Source organism: Neodiprion virginianus, chromosome 2, assembly GCF_021901495.1.
Source record: "Neodiprion virginianus isolate iyNeoVirg1 chromosome 2, iyNeoVirg1.1, whole genome shotgun sequence".
Lineage (NCBI taxonomy): Eukaryota > Metazoa > Arthropoda > Insecta > Hymenoptera > Diprionidae > Neodiprion > Neodiprion virginianus.
This window is the reverse complement of record NC_060878.1, coordinates 5,516,174-5,536,556: the sequence shown is the minus strand read 5'-3', so window position 1 is coordinate 5,536,556 and position 20,383 is coordinate 5,516,174. Positions and strand designations below refer to the sequence as shown.

Here is a 20,383-nt window from a genome sequence, read left to right as displayed (position 1 = left end):
GCTGTAGGCCGAGTTCAAAGTACCGCAGATGTAAGGTATACGACTGCAACTCGCCTACGTACACGTATGTATACATATAACATATATCGATACATACCCATAAGCACTAATGTATAATTCTCGGAGCATTCTCTCCCGCCTTTTTCCTCGTATATATGTATAGGTAGATGTATCAACGCTACGTGTACAGAGATTCAATCGATCGAACGTGCAAAACAATTCCCGATCCAATTTTGTCTGCAGCAAGAATTACGGTATTTTCCTACATTAATATACTCGCAGGTGTAGACATTTTTTTTGAACATTTTAATTTTTCCCGTTGAATTTATGACACGTGACGAAAATAGTATATTGTGTAACAAGGAAGTAAACTCGCTGTTTTTGGCCTAACGATAAGCCTAAGTTTGCAATATGAGTCTTAGGTGAGCCGAAGACGATTGTTGCACACGATTATTTATGTAACAAGAGTACGTTACGCATTTTTTGACGAAGCAAGAAATTGAGGTTAGGGTCGCGTAATGTCAGATTTATTCGCGACAGCGCATGCGCGGAGTACAGAGAAGACCACTTTTAACCCCTAGGACGTAAAAGTGGTATTTTCTCTACTCCGCTCATGCGCATTCGGGTACTTTGCGAACGGAAAGCACGTATGGAAAAACGCGTAAAACGTGCTCGCATTATACAAAATGATTTTTTTTAATTAATTTCAAGAAGTTCTTTGCTTTGCTGCAAATATATAAGCCTCAATTATTACTGCATACATATTTTATCACCGTGTTTTGGAAAATTCGATTAATCATTTCTCTGAGCGATGAATCGGTTAATTCGTGAAGATTTTCCAGAAAATGGTTGTCGAGTAAAAATTTTTCCTTAACCAAACTCAACTAACCAGTAAGTCGAGTTTAGTGAAATCTGTTAACGCAGACAATATTTCCTAGCAACCGCGTGTCTAGACACGTATATATAATGTATGTATTCCTACATATAATACAGTATATAACTGGATCATTGATCGAACGAAGAGCGTACGGATCTGGAACGCTGAGGCGGTAATTATCGTAATTAAAGCATGTAATTACGGTGCAGAAGCGGTTCGAATCCTCGATCCGTTTAAGTCGTGACGATAATACGGGCATGTATATAATATTTATTAGATTGATCATATTTACATAGAAATTTCAACGTATAGTTATATTATCTCCGTAGTTCTAAATAACTGCATATTATGTTATACGATTATCGAAGATTTTACTGTAATGCACTTAAAATTTTACTGTATAAAATATGCACTTCACAGCGATGAACCGTAATTTCAATTACGTACTATTCAACCACGGTTTAGATACTCGATTGATTTATATGGAAAATTCCACTTTGCTGTAATCATTCGCGATTCAGTGATTAATTTGCTTGTAATTTATATACCCTGATCAATTCATCCGATTCGCAGATTTCTCGATCTTGATCAATCTTGCACCTGCAAAAAATTGCTACACATATGTGTATAGGTATATACGTAATATGACCGTCTGCGCATTTTTTACGAATTGCAAAAACTGCACGTCGTCCGCGATTCGGACACTCGGGGATAAGTAAATTTATACGTTCACGTGCGTTTGTAATTTTGCACATTTATGCAGCGCATGCAATGTTAGTTTGTTTTTTTTCCTTTTTCGTTCCCCAATCTTACATGTATAATATTCATTTATGTACGACGTGTCGAGCATATTATCAACTTTTAACGGTACAGCAGGCGTTTCGACTTCTCATTAACAATAAGACATTGTTTTTTTCCTCTGGTAGAGAATAATTCATCAGCGATATTTTTCATCCAAAATCTCGATAAATATCGTTGTTCTCCCTAATTTCTTTCTCTTTCTAGATCGTTACTCTGCGCCGAGTCAATCCAACTATTCTTTTCAACAAGAAAGAAACGATCTCAAGGATTCCCGAAAACCAGTTGATTATTTAAAAATTCCAAACATACAAAAAACTGTAATACCGCAGCCAGAGGCTCGATTTTACTGATTGAAATTTTGTCAGCGATGAAACCTGCAATCTTAGCAGGTATACCGGGAGAATCTCTTGAAACTTGAAAATCAACCGCGCATGCGCCGAATAATTAAATCTCATTGGTCGGCGAAATCTTGTCTGCGATGCAGGCGGGCCAACTTACGCAAAATGTGTACGTTTGAGTTTTCAAAGCGCATAAGCGTTAAATTCCGACCGTTCTTCGAAGAATCGACTTTCCGACCCGATCACAAACGCTTCCCAAACCTTTCCGAGTCGCCGCATCAATTATTTGAGATCCTAACCTCGAAAATTCGTATCAACCGCATCGCCGGCAGAAACGGTTCGACAGCCGATAAAACTCGCGCATGCGCGGTTGATTTTCAAGTTTCAAGAGATTGTCCCGGTATGTAATTCGAACTGTGAATTCAGACATGGATAGGTAATCAAGGATATGGATGGTTGTCAATTTTTATAGAGATCCTTTTAGATCGACCCAGTTTCTTCGAAAGTACGGAGATCTCGAATCGTCATGCGTCGCACCGTTAATTCACGTTATACCGCAATATGTTACGCGTTACGTATGCAGGCATGTCTAAATTGTACGTATACCTGTTACACCTATCCATGTAGAAATGTAAAATGTATTTTCTGGCTGCAGATAGGCACGAAATACACACACATACGCAAATATATCGAACGTGTACTTGTTCGTTCCGAGTAACTCGAAATACCGGTTTTTCACGCCATGTACGACAAATCGTGTAACGCAATTTTGACGAGAGCTGATGCTGCAGCTGCATAGCGTAGCGAAATTATTGCTCATTGTCGGTGTAAAATTAAGGAACCCGATTTCCCTAACCCGAAGGAAGGGCAAATTGTCATTAATCATGAAAGAAAGGATTTTAGAAAATTGTTTCGTCGGGTCCAAAAAAAAAAAATAAAAATTGTAGATCGAATAATCGGACTATGTCATTAACAATTGTGCTGCCTGAACTCCTTAAGAAATTTTCTTTACATGTCCAATGCGATTATTACAAAGGTTTAGCCCTATATAAAATGCCTAAATTATAACGGGAATCAGATTTAATCTTTTTAGTCACACGTCATTTTGCTGGGTCAAATTTTATAACGAGATAGATAATTACGAATCTGAAATCAAATTCAAAAAATTCAACTTGGCGGACGAAAATTTTAAATTTGATCGAATGCGGTATAAAAACTCTATGCATTCAGGTTTTCAGGGTAGGTGAATGGATTTGCCGTAACGAATTTTCAAAATCTCACCTCAGGTTAGTTATCAGCGACCCAAAAAATCCCTGGACACAGTTTTTTTTCTCCAGATTCGATCGAACGTGAAATTTTTGTCCGCCATATTGGATCCGCCATCTTCAAATCTTTAAATCCGATTTCAGATTCGTAACCAGCGATCCGAAAAACTAATAATTTACGTAAAAAATGTACACGTATAGAGGAGTAACTTTCTCGGAAATTAATCATTCCTTCGATAATCATCATTTATTTTCAAACAATTTTTTTCCAACAACAACAATTTTCATTATATCGCAATGATTACTCTCGAGTATTGCAAACCACTTGGTACAATGTCGGAAATAGAAAAAGCTGCAAAGAAATATGTTCCTAAAGTTCTCTAAACATACAAAAAAATGCGTATAACATAGGTGATTAGAATATTTGCCACTATGACTCCAAGGGTTAAGTTTAGGTGTTATAATATATGCACAAGGCAGAACTGCAGAGCGACGCTTCTGTTCTCCTTGTATTTTTTTTCCCCTCGTGTACATTCTTTACTTATTTTTCATCGATAGAAGAAAAATCAAGACCACCGCTGTGGCTGCTGTTGCAGCTGCTGATGCAGGAATGGTAGAAAGCAAAGTTGTCAAGCGGAAGTAATTCGATACTTTGCGGAGCCGGCAGGTTCGTATATATATATATTATATATATATATTATATATATATTAGATCCCGAAGTGCAGCAGACGCGGTTTCAGGCTGCACGTCTGCAGTCCGTGTCTGTAAAAACTCTTTGGAAAGTGCAACTATTATACAGTTGCTTCTATATACTTAGAGTGGTTGGAAAAAATGTAGAAGGATCTGAGGATTATAGAAGGGGCACAGTATCGAATTCCCAAATAAGCGAAAAGTCGATTTACACAATTGAAAAATATAGAAAATAGCCGAAGTATGGACAAGTGAAAAAAAATTCAAAGTTCAGAATATAAAATGCCAAAATGTAGAATCGTCGGACTTCGTCTCGATAATATTATGGAAACGTGTAAGGATGTTAGATTTTGTTGTTTTACGTTCCGACATTTTTATATTTCGTTTATCTGTGCTTCGATTTTCTATATTTTCAATTTTCCAACTTGGACTTTTGAAATTTTTGATAATTCTACGAAATAGATTTTCGCGTTTTTGAAAATTCGACGTCACGATCCCTCCATCGATCGGTCATTCTAGTTTTTTACCTCCGCCCACTTTTACGAAACGATAAAGTTTCGAAAATATTCGGAATTTGGCGATATTGGAATTTTTCAAATTCGAATTATCAACCCTGCCCCCAGAAATTTATAAAAACTTAATACGGTAAGGTTCGTGAATATAGGTATAATACGGTCTATAAGTGCAGTAAACTTGTTTATCGTACAAGTATGTAGGTTATAATAAAGTTACGTTGATCCGGCTGCCTCGTTGGGATATAATATAATGGTACATTATACAGTATAAGCCGTAGACCGTAAATTGTACTTGAAAACTTTTTATTACACGCGTATATAATATGTATTACATACATGTACGAAGATTATTACATATACACACATCATACGTGCATACGTTTAAGAAATGAGCATAATTATCGCGTGCGGTATAAACATTATACCGGGTGTCCACTTTTTATTATACCTACACATGAAAAAAAAAAAAAAAAACAAATAAAAAAAAAACAATTAATTACACTTACGTAGTTACGAAATTATTTTCAATCATATCAATAATCGCGAAGCTGATATCTCGGAATCGGTATTATATTACATATACTAACAGGTATGTACATATATTGGGGGTGTTGTGAAAAACAAAAGACAACAACATTTTTCTTTCCTTTAAACGTACATTAAAATTTTGATAGATCATCTCAGGTAGAATGTCTGTGCTTGAACTGTGTAAATACTATTTGAAAAAAATAGTACCGAGATACAATTTTCCCAACTCTAACCGACTAAGTGATATTTGCCTGTAAATATTGAATTATGAAATCACAGTCGAGGATTTCTCAATTTTTTTTTTTTTTTTCACGGGCCGTTCAGATGGAAAATGGATCAAATAAAATAGGTGACTCAAAATATCGATATTAAGAGCTCATGTTTGTCTGAGATATTCTATTTGAGACGCTCTATCGAAATTTTGATTCGCGATTAGACAAAAATTGTTTTTTTTCTCTCAACACCCTAATATATATATATATATATATATGTTTTATTTCTGCCACGTGCTGCAAGCGAGGAATTTGGTAAGTGCACGCTTTGTTTACGGGTCACGGGGTCAAAGTCTGTTAAACGTAACGTATCATGCCGTTAATATGCTGAGAAATATGCCGCCGACAAGTATTCGTGTTCCAAACGTTGGTCAGGTTTTATATTATCGACGAAATTATTTATGATATTATTATAATTATGATTTTACCCTCGTCGAAATGTTTGCAAATATATCATTTGTTATTATATAACAGATATCTTAAATTCTATTTTGTTCGATTGAAACAATGAAACGTACGATCTCTGAATGCGATGAATAAAAAAGAACAAGAAAAAAAAAAAAACAAATCTGAATTAAATGGTAAAAAGCGAATTATCACCTCAGAGTTAATTTAAATTCGTCAATTAATATCAATCGATTGTTATATCGATACGTGGAATCGTATGAAAAATCGATCAACTTCACAAATTATCCCTCATTTCACGCGGATCAAGTTTCGTAATCACGTTAATTATATGTTGCTCATATGCAACTCAAGTTGACTGACGAGACATTTTTTTTTCTTTTTTTTTTTTTAAATGATTTCTCACAGAGAGGATCTGTATCCTGATCCTGTAACGCTTGTAACAAATTACATTGTACGTTATAATAGAAACGCGATGATTTCATCGATGAATAATTCCGATCCATACGTATAATGCTCTGTGATTATTTCTACAATTCGAATGCAACTCAACTTTCGGACGGCCGGTAACTCGAGGCGTGAATCGATTTAAATTAGAGAAAATATAAGTGAAAACGAGTAGAGAGAATGAGATTTGTATTGAATAAAAAAAAAAAAAATAAATACAAAGAGATATTCACACTCTGTTTCTCCGTTTCCGTTTTCGAATCGGTCAATCGCACGAATAGGAATAATAATCCTACATCATCAGAATTTTAATACAAATCGATTAAGCCTTCGCCGTTTATTGTTCTGTAATTAATATTGAAAGGGCATCGTCATTGCGTATTTATACATACGTGCAGGTTGGTATAATACATGTGTGTATATATATTATATATATATATAGACACAGATAATTATAATAATGAAACTGAGAACGAAAAGAACCGAGTCTCGCACCGTGGAATTTCGTATATAATGAAAATTCCAGAGTCATTACTCCTCATTCTCCTGCCGCACATCGTCAAGCATACGCGTTCGTTTCTCTGTCCGAGTTGCATGCGGGATAAGATTAACGACCAATAGTCATCTATTTTCGATCATTTTTCAAAGTCGATTAACCGACCGACTCGATTATTTTTACTCCCATCAACGAGGCAATACAATATCAATTTATGTGATCAGAGTGTCGATTATTATCATTGTCTAACTTACCAAGATACCAATTTGATGTTGTAAGTGAATGACGAAAGAACATTTTTAAATTATCAATAAAACTTGTCCGTGATTAAGACCATGTAGTGATGTTTGCGAAATTTTTGTTTCATACGCAGAGTTTCAAGTAAAAAGAACAAAATACGAAATAAACGATTAATCAGTCGATTTTTACCGATTCAACCGAGTCGTGTTCGATTAATATTTCGAAATCGATTAATTTTAGCTTATTGTTAGTGGCCGTCGCTTTTGAATTGCAATAGCAAAATCGACGACTTTTTATCTTCGTCACGCGCATACCTATTAATTTGAAATTCGATTTCAAATAAAACGAGCTTACACGTGTAAGTTTTTCTTAAAACCAGGCGAGAATCTCTTGGAACGAAGATTCCTTGGTGAAAAAAATAGTATAGAATAACCCGATCTCTCTGACGTCATTAAGATACGTAACAAGGTCATTACATGCATGAATTGAAATTTGGCGTTTCATCATTTAGTTTCGCCAGATTGCAAGGACTTTTAAAATTTATATATTTTAACCTGATTCGTAGATTCGCGTCGCTTCTAATTCTTAACGAGTTTCAAGTTAGCAACGTTATCGTAACGATTAACGTTTCAAATACGGCGAATCGTAAAAAACAATTTCGAAAACATTACTGCTTCAAAGTCACTATAAATTTGCAAAATAGTAATCCCAGTGTTTCGTTACGTCAAAGTTACTAGCCTCGGCCCCATTTTTTCCCTAGATACATTCGATGCGGGTAAAACGTTGTCGAAACCTTCACACGTGTTTTCGTAATATTTATATCGCGTATAGTTGTTCGAAAAATTGCATCCATCATGCATACTATACGTCGTACGTTAAAACTAGGCGTAAGAAATAAATACAGAACATAGTGGGTGGGTGGCTCTTTTCCTCTACGGTACTGTTACCTGCGGCCTCGAAACACGACGGTGAGGTCACCTCTCACGGTCCGTTGATTACCACCGACTAAACGCCCGTCGTTACAGCCGCGTTCTTCCTTGCCGACCGAGCGAGGAGGAGAATTAAAAAAGGCCGCCAGCGAGTGTTATTATTTTTTTTTTTTTTTTTTTTATTTAGAAAATACTGGCCTTGGCGTACGGATACTTTCTAAAGTCGGAAGGAGAGAAACAAAAAAAAAAAAAAATTCTCTTCTTTTTCTTCAGTCAAAACTGTGTCCAAGATTTTCCCAACTCCCAACTCTAAAGCGTTCCACTGAATTTTTTCAGATTTTTTTACTCAACTGGTTAATTGTTTATAAATATCGAACGATTTTGAAAAGGACCTTTTTGAAAATTCTTTAAAAAATTTAAAAAAACTGTATTTTCTCTTGCAAAAATTTCAAAACCGGACCCGTGACGGATGTAATTTTTTTTGATCAACTAAAGCATTGTTTAAGCGGTTTAAAAATTCATGAAATAATTGTCGAAACTTTTATTTTTCACTCAGAATATTACTAAACTAGTTCCGTTGTGAAGTTGATAAAAAAAACAAAAAAAATTTAATACATGCAACAACGAAATAAATATACAAAAATCGTTTCGTAATGGGTACCGGTTTATAAATGTTCTAAGTGAAAAACGGAAGATGTGAGAATTTTACGGAAATTTTTATACCATTTAAACAATGTTTTAGCTGACCAAAAAAATTTAAAAGCTTCTTTTCAAAATCACTTTAAATATTTACAAATAATTGAGCAGTGAATAAAGATTCTGAAAAAATTTATGTTACTGTTTCAGAGTTGGGAAAATTGTATAAATTTTTTTTCAAACAACATTACAAATGTCGAGTATCAGACGTTGGTTCGCTAACCATGGAATTCTCCTTAATTATACATTTCTGTGTATTAAGCCGACAGTTTGTCGAAGTAACGTTTACAGGGACTTTGTATAAACAAAAGATAGATTAAACACCAGTGCATAGTTACCTTTATCGCAAAATTTGACCTTTGCCCGAATACCCAACCGGCTATAAGTGGTTATAATTAAAATGGTGTATTATAGAAGATAAAGTGTACCTACAGTTTCGTTAACCCTCGGATCTACACCTGAATCATACAGGGATCATCCTCGTGAAAATAAACGACTAAAATGCGCACACAGCGATATATAATACGGAAAAAATGACGATCACGGTATGAAAAACTCTTGGCTTCTACGTAGATTCTAATAATAACAGATAATTCCAGATACGTCTGACTAAAAATGCTCCGAACGTTTTCCTCGACAACCGTTTTTTCATACCCTTTTAATGTATATATATATACCGTTCAGTAGTTTACACAGGATAATGTAGATTGCTGTACTATAAATTATAGGTACTTGGTACATGTACCAACTTAATCCTAAGTTTACTTTCTCTGTATAATTGCTCGTTTGCAGTTATGGGTCACTACCCTCGTATAATAAAACATGGATCCGTCTATCTACGTACATATCTATCTATCTATCCATACATGTATCTATCTATCCTTCTATCCATCTGCCTTAACCCGACTGTACCTGCAGCACTATCGACCTGGTTGATGGGTGTGCTCGCAGACGTCACAGCAATACGACATTACACATACATAGCAGGTATGTATAAACGATGTAGTTTCAGAGACGAGCGATACGTTCCTCGACCATAGAGCAAGATTTCGAGGTGAAGCTACGTGGCACGTGTAATAATTGCGCCATTGCAGAGAACATAAATCGGCGTCTTAGCAGGCAGGCCACGATCCCAGACGACTTTATTAAAGCCTTGTACGCGGTGTTCGACTGATCCAAATGACGATTCGTCTCTTGAAACGAGCCCAATTTGTACACGCTTGAGGATACGTAATGCGGCAGTAGGTAAAAGAGAAACCGGCTAACTTGCGAAGATTTGAACACCATTCGGAAACAGGTGATGTCGATGATGAGCGTGATGACGAAAACAACACGCGTAGGAGCCGATGACGAGATTAAAGATTTTGCGGATGATATAATATCGGTAGTTTTGTCTGTAAACAACGCCCAACAAGATTTTCAATCGTCTAAGAAATTACAGTCGTGTCAACAGTTTGGTAAGTTGTTATTATTTATCATTTATACTCATCCGAGATAATTTTAAAACAAACGTTTGCTTAATTTTTGCAACTTTCGAACGTTTCTTCAACTCCCACACGCGACGCGATTATCTCATCCGTTATACAGTGATCAATCAGACTCGGGATTGAACGTTGCAATTATAACGCGACCTTCTAAACTGTTACGTAGTAAGAGTTTTTTACTATCTCAGCACTGTTGCACTCTCGTTAACAAATATTGATACGTTTTTTATGAGATTATACACGATCCTACCATGGATGATGATGAATGAAATGAAAACTTCACGTCTTGCAGTGTAAAAGAACAGCGCAGAAAGAAGATCATTGCAATTGATTCGCGATTATGTAACAGATGATGCAAAATAAATGAATATAAAAATTGACCTGCAAAATAAAAAAAAAATAAAAAAAATACGATTGTTCAAATTAGACCGTTGAATCTAAATGCTACCAGAATAATTGATAGTTCATTTGTCTCTAGATTTTCGTACATTTCGCACCGCCGCTTTGTGATAAACCTGACGGACTTCTCCATACGTTAATCGTGTGTTTACAACTCCAAAATAAAAGCAAGTGTACTTCTAATCCACCGCTTCGCAAGACAACAACTACCCAAATATCTTTGAAATTCTTGATAAACCAGACTTAAAAACGTTAAATAAGTTTAGCTATATCGCTGGTAAAGCACGTATTATACGCGAGCAATGCTTCTAGATCCCGATATGTTTCTGCCACTCGATTTGTACAGTATTCTTAACTCCGTCTATCTATCGTAACATTTTTTTTTTTTAATCACAACGACAAAGGATCATTATACGTGTACATAATGGAGAATATCCGATCATCACCCGCGGACCTGTTGTTTATTTAACGTGAAAAACTCCGTACTTTGATTATCAAACTTTTAATGAAACACATTGTTCAATTTAAGAAAGGCACGTCGATTTAATTCAAGACCATGTGTTACACGTTAATGACCACATGGAAAATCACAAGATATTTTTTTTATTCCGCGGTTGTCGAACCGGTACAACTTTTAGGAACAAAACGTGCCGCACAGGTTTCGAGTAAAAATCCTCGCGTGTAGTCCAGCTATTTTCTAATATCCTTGATAAGGGTGCGGGAGAATGGATTGAAAGAGTAGCGAATAAGGGAGGGTCCCGGTTAATGCACCCTGCTGAATAGACCGTGACGAGGGATGCTATGAATACAGTAACCACACACACGCAAATTCAGGTGTTACACCAAGTGTTAAACATACGTGTGCGGGTGTGTCGTGGAGTATAACGAGTTGGTTAGGTTAGGTTAGGTTAGGTTAGGGTGGTGGGAATCCCTTTAACGACGACTCAACGACCGCTGGAGCTGAAGGGAAAGAAAGTCGTCGACGGGGTTTACTTACAATTATCCATAAGCCGTCGTCTATGTAGCTTCCTTTACCTGTACATAGTGACTTTTCTTTTGCGGGGACACGTGTGGATAAGTATGGATAATAAAGTTCGTCAATGCTTCGGGCTTACGACTAACTTGTTTTCGAATACGGGACTGAAGTCAGTAACGTTAACGTATTATCGAAACTTAAGAAATTTAAACAAATATTACTACAAAATCTGATTTTCTTGATACGCTGTATTAACGGTTTAATGAATTTCGAGTAATGATATAGTTTAAAAAATAATCACTTTCGACAAAGATAAATCATTACATTAACGTTACAAACTTTGTCACGATTTTTCGGATCGAAAAAAAAAATGCGAGCAATTGATTCTATGTAATGTACGAATTATGCGGTAACAAAGTGAGAGATTGGAAGTAATTTTCACGTAATTTGTACAGAGTCGAACACGCGTTTTGTTTAGGACCAAAAACAAGTTAGACGTAAAGCCCTGCAAGGTGTTGACGAACATTAACGTACCACCTTATACAGTATGAAACTTTTCTTTGTTTTTTTTCCGTCCGTCTCTTTCTTCCGAGTCAATTATGGCGTCTAAATAAATAGGTGTAACGAGGTATAATATGAATTTACGCTTTGCAACAGTTATTGTGCAGTGCAGGACGGGAAATGTCACGCTGCGATTTATTGCTTTCACGAATAACTCGTGCCGCATGTTCAACTTGTGTACAAACGTCTCTCTATTTCTTTATATCTATATATATATATCTATCTCTCCTTCTCTCACAATTAGTAATTATTTATGTGCAACGTTTGGTCGATAGACGAATGAAAGCTTCAATAAATACGTGTAACGAATGTACGTATACATAGATGATAAGGAAACGTCAATTAAGGTCGTTCGATTCGCGCTTGTTATTTATACAGCCGGCGAATTGAAAATAAACAATAATCTTTGCCTGGAATTATTTCGTCGTACAATTAATAACGTCATATCCTGCTGATATCACGATCCTTGAATCATATGTAATGTTCCATCGGTAATAATATTTCTCATTATTGCATAATGCCATCTGGCAATAAAATTATATTCATACCTATACAATGTTGTTGTAGTAACATCACGTGCGAGTTCCAAACGTATATAAATATGTCATGTGTGCTGTATAAAAATATAAGGTATTCCACGCCAATTTGACAAAGGAAATTATTGAAATAAATTTTCAAAGATCCAAACAGAACGGCATTTTTCAAGTTTTCCGAAATAATTCTTAAAAATTCTACGATTAAAGACGATTATTTGAAGCCAAATTCTCAAGTATTCTATAAGAATTTAGGATCTTTCATCTTTTCGAAAGCAGACAATTAGGTGTAAAAATAATGGTTGGTTTTCACTTCCGGATTTAGTCGACGAATTGTTGAGAATTTTTTCGGAAACTTCAAACATGCCGTTCTGTTCTGTTTCGAAGTTTAAAAATTTGTAAAAAAAAAAAAAAAAACGAAGAGAAACTAGCGGTTGTATTTTCTTAAAAAACGTCCCATCTTACAAGATATCCCGCCTCCTTCTTTTTCTTCTTCCACGCACAATTTCAGCAACAACAAATTTCCATAGATCTCTTTTTTTTCTTCCATCTTTTCGTTCGCCTTTTATCGTCATTTTCTTTTACCAAGGGTGATGTGTGCTTTAAAACCCTATAATCGACTTAAGGGGACGAAATCCCAACAGCGGCAGAAGCAGCAGCAACGGCAAAAAGCTTTTACGCGAAGGTACGTTAAGTTTAAGAAAAGATCGAGGCGCGTGAAACCCGAGCGGAAGTCCGCGCGGCGTTATTCTTTCATGCGGAAAAATAGAGGCGTATGTGTGTGTGTGTATAAAATACAGACACGATCTGTACGTCGTAAAAAAAAATAAAAAAAAAAAAAAAAATGGGGGGGAAAGAAAAAGCAAATAAAAATTAAAAATAAAAAATTCAATACATGACACAGAGAATAGTCGTTGGAGGGGGGGGGACGAGGATAAGTCATGGGGAGGGAAACTGACCGTGTTACATTATACAGATCATGCATGTTATACCTGTACTGTAAACGTCCGAGCGTTGGTTAAAAACGTAATTATACGCGGTTGTAACAGCTTATGCTGGGTATAGTGAGTAATCGCGTGTTTTCCGTGTCGTCCGGCAAAACGTACGTACGATCATTAAACGTTATACGTAAACGTGTGTACGCATACGTGTATACGTGTGTCGTGCTCTTTTTCTCGAGAATGATCAAAAAAAAAAAAGAAACGAAAAGACCGGTGATTAATGGATGAGAAAACAAAATAAATAAAGAAATAAATATGAGTAAAAGACAAACACGGAAACTGCATGTCAAATGTACCACGACGAAGATACAGGCTGAGTATAATATTATACTGTGAAAACTCGCATTATACGAAGAATAATACATCACAGATAATGAAGAATTGTATATATATATATATATATATATATACATATAGTAGATGTCACGAAGCGTTATCAAATTTATTAATTAACATCGCGACGCGCAACGTGTTTCAATTCGATATAATGTGGGTACGCATATAGGTATAATATTACGTATAATACAGACGCACGGTGACATGTTATAAAAGAAAATGTAAAAGAAAAGTGGATAAAGAAAATGATAAAGATTAATTAAGAAATTTATACACGGAAACGCATATAATTATCATGCAGAGATTATAACGTGTTATAAATAGATGGAAGCATATTTATTACATGTTGCACATGTGTACGTATCTATGTCATGGATACAGATTATAATTGTTCCTCATCCGCAGTTCGGATATTCCCAAAAAAACAAAATAGAAGGAAAAAATAAACAAATACGTACAGTAACGATAAATCAAATGCACTACCACCCTTATCATCGTTTCAAATAGTTATGGATTACAGATAAGACGATGATCGTGTGTTTGTGTATGCGTGTGGGTGTTTACTCTACGTGATCGTTGTAACTTGTAACTTTTTCAAGTAGGTATTATTAAATATATAGCACACTGTGTGATATTGTCAAGCTATATATAATACGAGTACCTCTCAAGCTGCATGATGGTACGTGGTATAAAGATTAAACAAACTCTTCCCGGTTTGTATAATAGCACGAATGTTGATGAAAAAAAAAGAAGAAGATAATACGCGTTTGCTCGAAGCTGAAGCGACTTATACTTTTCAAGGTATTCACGGTTGTAGATGTAATATAGATAGTGTGTAATAGAGATCGTATAATGATTCGATATTGATGAAAAAAATTTATATTGCAAATTATAAACGAATATACAAGGCTGATAATAATAAAAGGCTATCTATGTATTTATGCAAATGGCGTCTGACGTTTCGACTCGGAATATGTCGGATTTTCTTATTAAACAATATCCATACACTTTTGGTTGATGGTCGAAACTTGGAAGGATCAATATTTGGAATGGCTGATATATTACAGCAGCTTCAAACATGCGAAAATAAAACAACGAATGATGAATTTTTCGAAATCTTGATTTTTGAAAGTGTCACTGATAAGTATGTTTGAAATTTCCATATATCGGCAATTCCTTCCAACTATTGACCCCCATTCATATATTTTTGTGTGTGTGTATTTTTTCTACTTTCTTTCGAATTTCTCTGGACGATAGAAAATTTCAATGTTTGATATATACAAAATCCTGTTTTTACCGGACACCTGTATATGTATAATGCATAATAAAGACGTATAATTGTTATAAAATGGTAAAAGATGCGTGCTGCGCAAAGTGTGTCAACGCAAGTCAATCGCGTCATAATCTTACACGTATAATGATATCTATATTCAATACGGCATATATATATAAATATACACACACATCACATTAGCGTGTGTATTAATTCGCGTCTTAAATCATTATTTCCGTTGTTCGTAAAGGTAATCCGAATGAGTTGAAATATAATAAACACAAGAGAGATGAGAAACTTGAGAAAGTGAGGGAGGAAGAGTAAAATGAAAGAAAAAGAAGGATTCTTTCTTTCTTTTTTTTTTTTTTTTTTAACAAGAATTTTAGGACACGGTGATTAATATATATATACGAGTATTTATTCAACGAGTTTCCAGTCGTACAGTTAACGTTATATGCACATACATATACAATAAATGCGTATGTATAGGATGATGGGCGATAAAATGGAAAAACAAACATTTATAAGATGTAAAACAACAAAACTTTCATATCGTTAGCAATGCAGTAAAAGCGGATATTGAAACTGTATGAGTATAGTGTATAATATGTAACACGTCTCTATTTATTTGTATACGTGTGTGTGAACGTATTTATTTATATCCATTATATACATACATACATATATATATATATACCATGTACCTGACGCAACGAGTAGAGAGAAGCTCTGAGCAGGTAATTGAAAGGAACTTTCTGCAGAGTGCAGAACAATGCATGCCTGGCTTATCGATGCAAGTATAACGAAAATTTATACATACATATACATGTATGTACGTATGCTTATACAGATATTTGTATACAATATACAAAACCCTAAGAAGAAAGAAAGTGATTCGCGCAGGTCGATAAAGCAGAAATTTTACTGTACGGTTGTAAAACAGGTTTCAAAGATTTTTTGCTCCTCCCCCCCCTCCCCCGCCCCTCTCACCCTCAATTTTTCCTGTGTAAAATGAAAAAAATTTTCCGAATCGTCAAACCGCCGCCAAATATCGCTGTAAATTTTTTTCGACTTATCGAGATCGGTTCATTGTTACGTCATATCACGTATCGTGTCCATCGTAATTGATAATTATGTATACCGATACTCGAGAGTCGTGGCGTAAGGAAATCGCGGGTCCCGCTTATTATCTAACGATATTAATAATAATTATAGACCGACGTGCCGAGGCTTTAACTATCCAAAAATCGTAACGTCAAAACTTCTTTCAAGGATGAAATTCTCTACAGCGAGTTAATTTATTCGATACACTTTATAGGTATCGTTTATCGATGTTGTAATATAAGCTACTATAAAAAAATATCCCATTAGATGTTTTTTTTTTTTTAAATTGCATTCTTGATATTACGCGTAATCTTTTGTCGATAACGAATAAATTATTTACGTACATATGTGAACGCAACGGTAATTACATTTTCAAGAATTTATATCACGTAATATATAATTATAGACAGTTTGCAGCAGTGGAGAAAGCATCGACGAATTGACCGTGAGAAACTAACCGAAGGAAAATAAATTATTGGTTTATTATTATTCGGGGCGGGATTGAAATTCCGACTTTGAAAGGTTCCGAAAATGCCGAGTTACGGTTTTTTTTTTCTTTGTGGCGAAACTTAGAGTAGAGAAATCAAACTTTGACGATACGTCTAAGTTTCGAATGGACCGAAAACCGAGGCTCAAAGTTACGAAAGTGCGAAGATGGGAAAATTTTAAAAATCTGAAAAATCGAGATTTCACCACTTTCATATTTCTTTGTTTTTGATTTTCGATATTTTTGCGTTCGGAATCCTTCGGTTTTTCTGATTCTTCAAACTCACTTTTTGAGTAAACTACGCCGTGTGAGTATATTTTAATTTTTGGAATTTTACTCCATCGAAACTTTATTTTCCGCAATATTTCTCCATAAGGACTTTACTTTTCGAAACTTTGCTCAATCGTAACTTGAATTATCGGAATCTTGCATTTCGGAACTTTGAGCCTTTGAGTTTCAAAACTTAGTCGTTTCTTCAAAGTTAGATTTCTATACTTCAAGTTTCGCCATAAAATAATCCAGAATTAGGCACCTTGGCAAAATTTCAAACTCGGAACTTCAACCCCGCCTCTGTTACTCCATTCGAGCCGAATGTCTTTGCTGTAATACTACTTCAATAATTATCATCGTCCTCGTTTTACCGTAAACAGTAAAATAGCAGTTATGATAATACAAATAACAAAACGAACGAGGAAAATTTGATCCGCAACTGTGCCACCGGAAGAGAACACCGCGTTCTCTCACGAATCACTTCTAATCCCCCTCCAATATCCTTTGCATTACAACTTGCAGAGCGAAGAAAGAAAGGCATCTGCAATGGCGGATGCAGCGCAACTCTCTACCTATGCACCTACATTATCTATATATAATACACACGATGCACCGCAGGTTCGTTAGTTACGTATAACGTGGGAGATTCCCGTGGCAGAGTTGAGCTTACCGGAAGTAGTGGCACACATACATTTACGACCACGTTTTTCCGTTCCGAAATGTAAATATTCGTACCGAGTGCAGGAAGTTGTAAAAATTATACCTGTAACAGCGATTTTTTCCCTTAATCTACTCGCAGATGTTTTCTCATCTGAATATTTCACGTTGTTATACCGGGACGATCTCTTGAAAGTTGAAAATCAACCGCGCATGCGCCAAATAATTCAATCTCATATCTCATTGGTCGGCGAAATTCTTGTCTGCGATGCAGGCGGGCCAACCTACGCAAAATTTGTACGTTTGAATTTTCAAAGAGCGTAAGCGTTAAATTCCGACCGTTCTTCGAAGAATCGACTTCACGACCCGACAACAAATGCTTCCCAAACCTTTCCGAGTCGCTGCCTCGATTATTTGAGATTCTAACCTCGAAAATTCGTATCAACCGCATCGCCGGCAGAAACAGTTTGACAGATGAAACTCGGGATGGCCAGCCTGCGCGAACAGACGAGAAAACTCGCGCATGCGCGGTTGATTTTCAACTATCAAGAGATTGTCCCGGTATATATATATATCACTTTGATCGTGGTCTCAAAATTAACTTCGTTAAAAATAAAAAACAAAATTAAAAAATGAATCAAAATAGTTTAAAGCTAATAGATAACAGCTATTGATTAAAAATTTCAGTTTTCGTATTTTTGGTAGCAGTAAAAATCAAATCCGTGATCCAAAAAATCTATAAATCCGTGAAAGATGTTTTTTTTCGCACACTGTATACCATGCTTAGAAATAAATTAAATCACCGACGGTGAGAGTCAGACGTAGGTCGATTTAAAGTGGAATGCCTTGTATATCCATACGTAACAAACTACTGCGAAAGCAATGCATGAGGAAGTAAAATTTCTTTATTATAACGTATCATTTTATACACGATATTGTAACATTTGATAAATTTTTACGCTTGTCACGCGCGGCTACAATTGATCGATCCGATCATCGATTAGAAGTGTACCTTAAACCTACCTACGTACTCTGAATGATTACGCGAAGCCCGCGAGCGATTAGCGGGACCGCGTTTCAAGCTGTGGAAGTGAACGCGAAAGCGAATCCAAAGATTGCACAAGCTCACTTTAAACACCGGTATTATATATAATTTTACCAACAACGGTAAAACGAGCCGGTGAAAATTTGACTCGGCATTTATATTGGCGCGCTAATTCATCCACGGTTCGTTGTATTAATTACCGCAATAATCGTAGGATTACAAACGCATCCCTAACGCGCATGGAAATAGCGAGGAATGAAAACAAATCAAACGTTTTTATAAAGTGTTCGATAATTAAGGCCCGGATAAATATGTATTCAAAATTACAAAATATGTACATCGTTATAATATAGGCTTAATAAAACAAGAATATGAAGACAAAATATGGAAACTTAAATCCGTATTCTCTGGCTTGAAACAAACAACAAACGACGTTAAATGAAATATCAAATAAGGAAAATGATTCGAATAAAATATATTTATTTACACATTAATCCGGGTCCTAGTTATAGTTATACAGTATTATTTATACATAAAGTGTACGATTTCGCGCTGCTGTGCAGAGATTCGAGAAACTTGCAAATTCGCAAGATTCTTAAGCGGCCAAGGATAGAATTACAGATAGACTGGTGTCTGTGCCTGTGTGTTTGTAAATGCACTAGTAATTAAATGCACAGTTATAATACAGACTGGTTATTGTTCAATTCAACCGTAAAATTAAGCCGCTGCACTGCGACCGACTGCAAACGCGTATTTTACTGTATAAACGGATTTCTGTCTATATATTTTTAGGTATATGTAACAGATAAATCGCGAATATCATCGCAGTGTGCGTGTATTTATAGATATTTATATACATATACGTATTAGGGTGGTCCTTGTCTAAGGTGTTGACGAATCCTCCCCACCCCCCCTCCCTCCCCCCCAAATCAATTTTAAATGATTGGAAGAACTGTATAATTTTTTAAAGATTTTTACCTCAACACTAAAATGTCAGTCAGAAAAACATTTTTTCTCAGTATTTAATTTATTGTAAGTGTAATAATGTCGGAACGGTCGGAAATTCAACGCTTTACTCTCATTGAAGATTCAAACGTACAAATTTTGCGCAGGTTGGCACGCCTGCATCGCAGACAAGAATATCGCTGCGGGATGATTTCGCCGACCAATGAGATTGAATTATTCGGCGCATGCGCGGCTGATTTTCAACTTTCAAGTGACCGTCCCGGTACAATCGGAACAACAAATCTGCGTAATATAAAACCCATACGGTTGCTGACAAAATTGACCGCCTTCAAGATTTATCATTATTTTATCCAACTAGAAAAATTGAAAGAAAAAATATAAAAAAATGAAAAAAAAAAAATAAAAATAAAATTAAAAAAAAAAAAAAAATAATAAAAATGCAGATACGCGTAGAATCGTCGGAAACTTCAAGGCAATTTTTATAACCCATGTATATTATACGGGTTTCGGGATCACTGTATTAATACCAACCGGTTTTCAAACACACTGACAATATTATTACACACACAAATGCAAGCGTATATAATACGTCGACGTACCTTGACCTCGTGGTAACGCTCTTCCAAGTAGTAGGCTACCCCTCTTGCCTCCTCGTACCTTGCGGCCAGAGCGACGTACTTGTCGTAGTGACGTTTGAAGAGGACGAATCTGTAGAGTACAAAGGGATGTGATACGATTGTTACATACGTACAAGGTGAGTACTACAGGGTCAAGGCATGTCAAGGGAAAAA

The 20,383-nt window shown here is 35.7% G+C and overlaps 1 protein-coding gene across 1 annotated transcript in view; it reads right to left on the bottom strand.

Moving 5' to 3' along the window:
* LOC124297554 (keratin, type I cytoskeletal 13-like) overlaps positions 1-20,383 on the bottom strand; it is a 30,084-nt gene that overhangs the window by 6,154 nt on the left and 3,547 nt on the right. Inside the window, exon 3 of the mRNA XM_046748718.1 lies at positions 20,192-20,300. Coding sequence (XP_046604674.1) covers positions 20,192-20,300 — 109 coding nt within the window. The remainder of the gene's footprint in view (positions 1-20,191; positions 20,301-20,383) is intronic.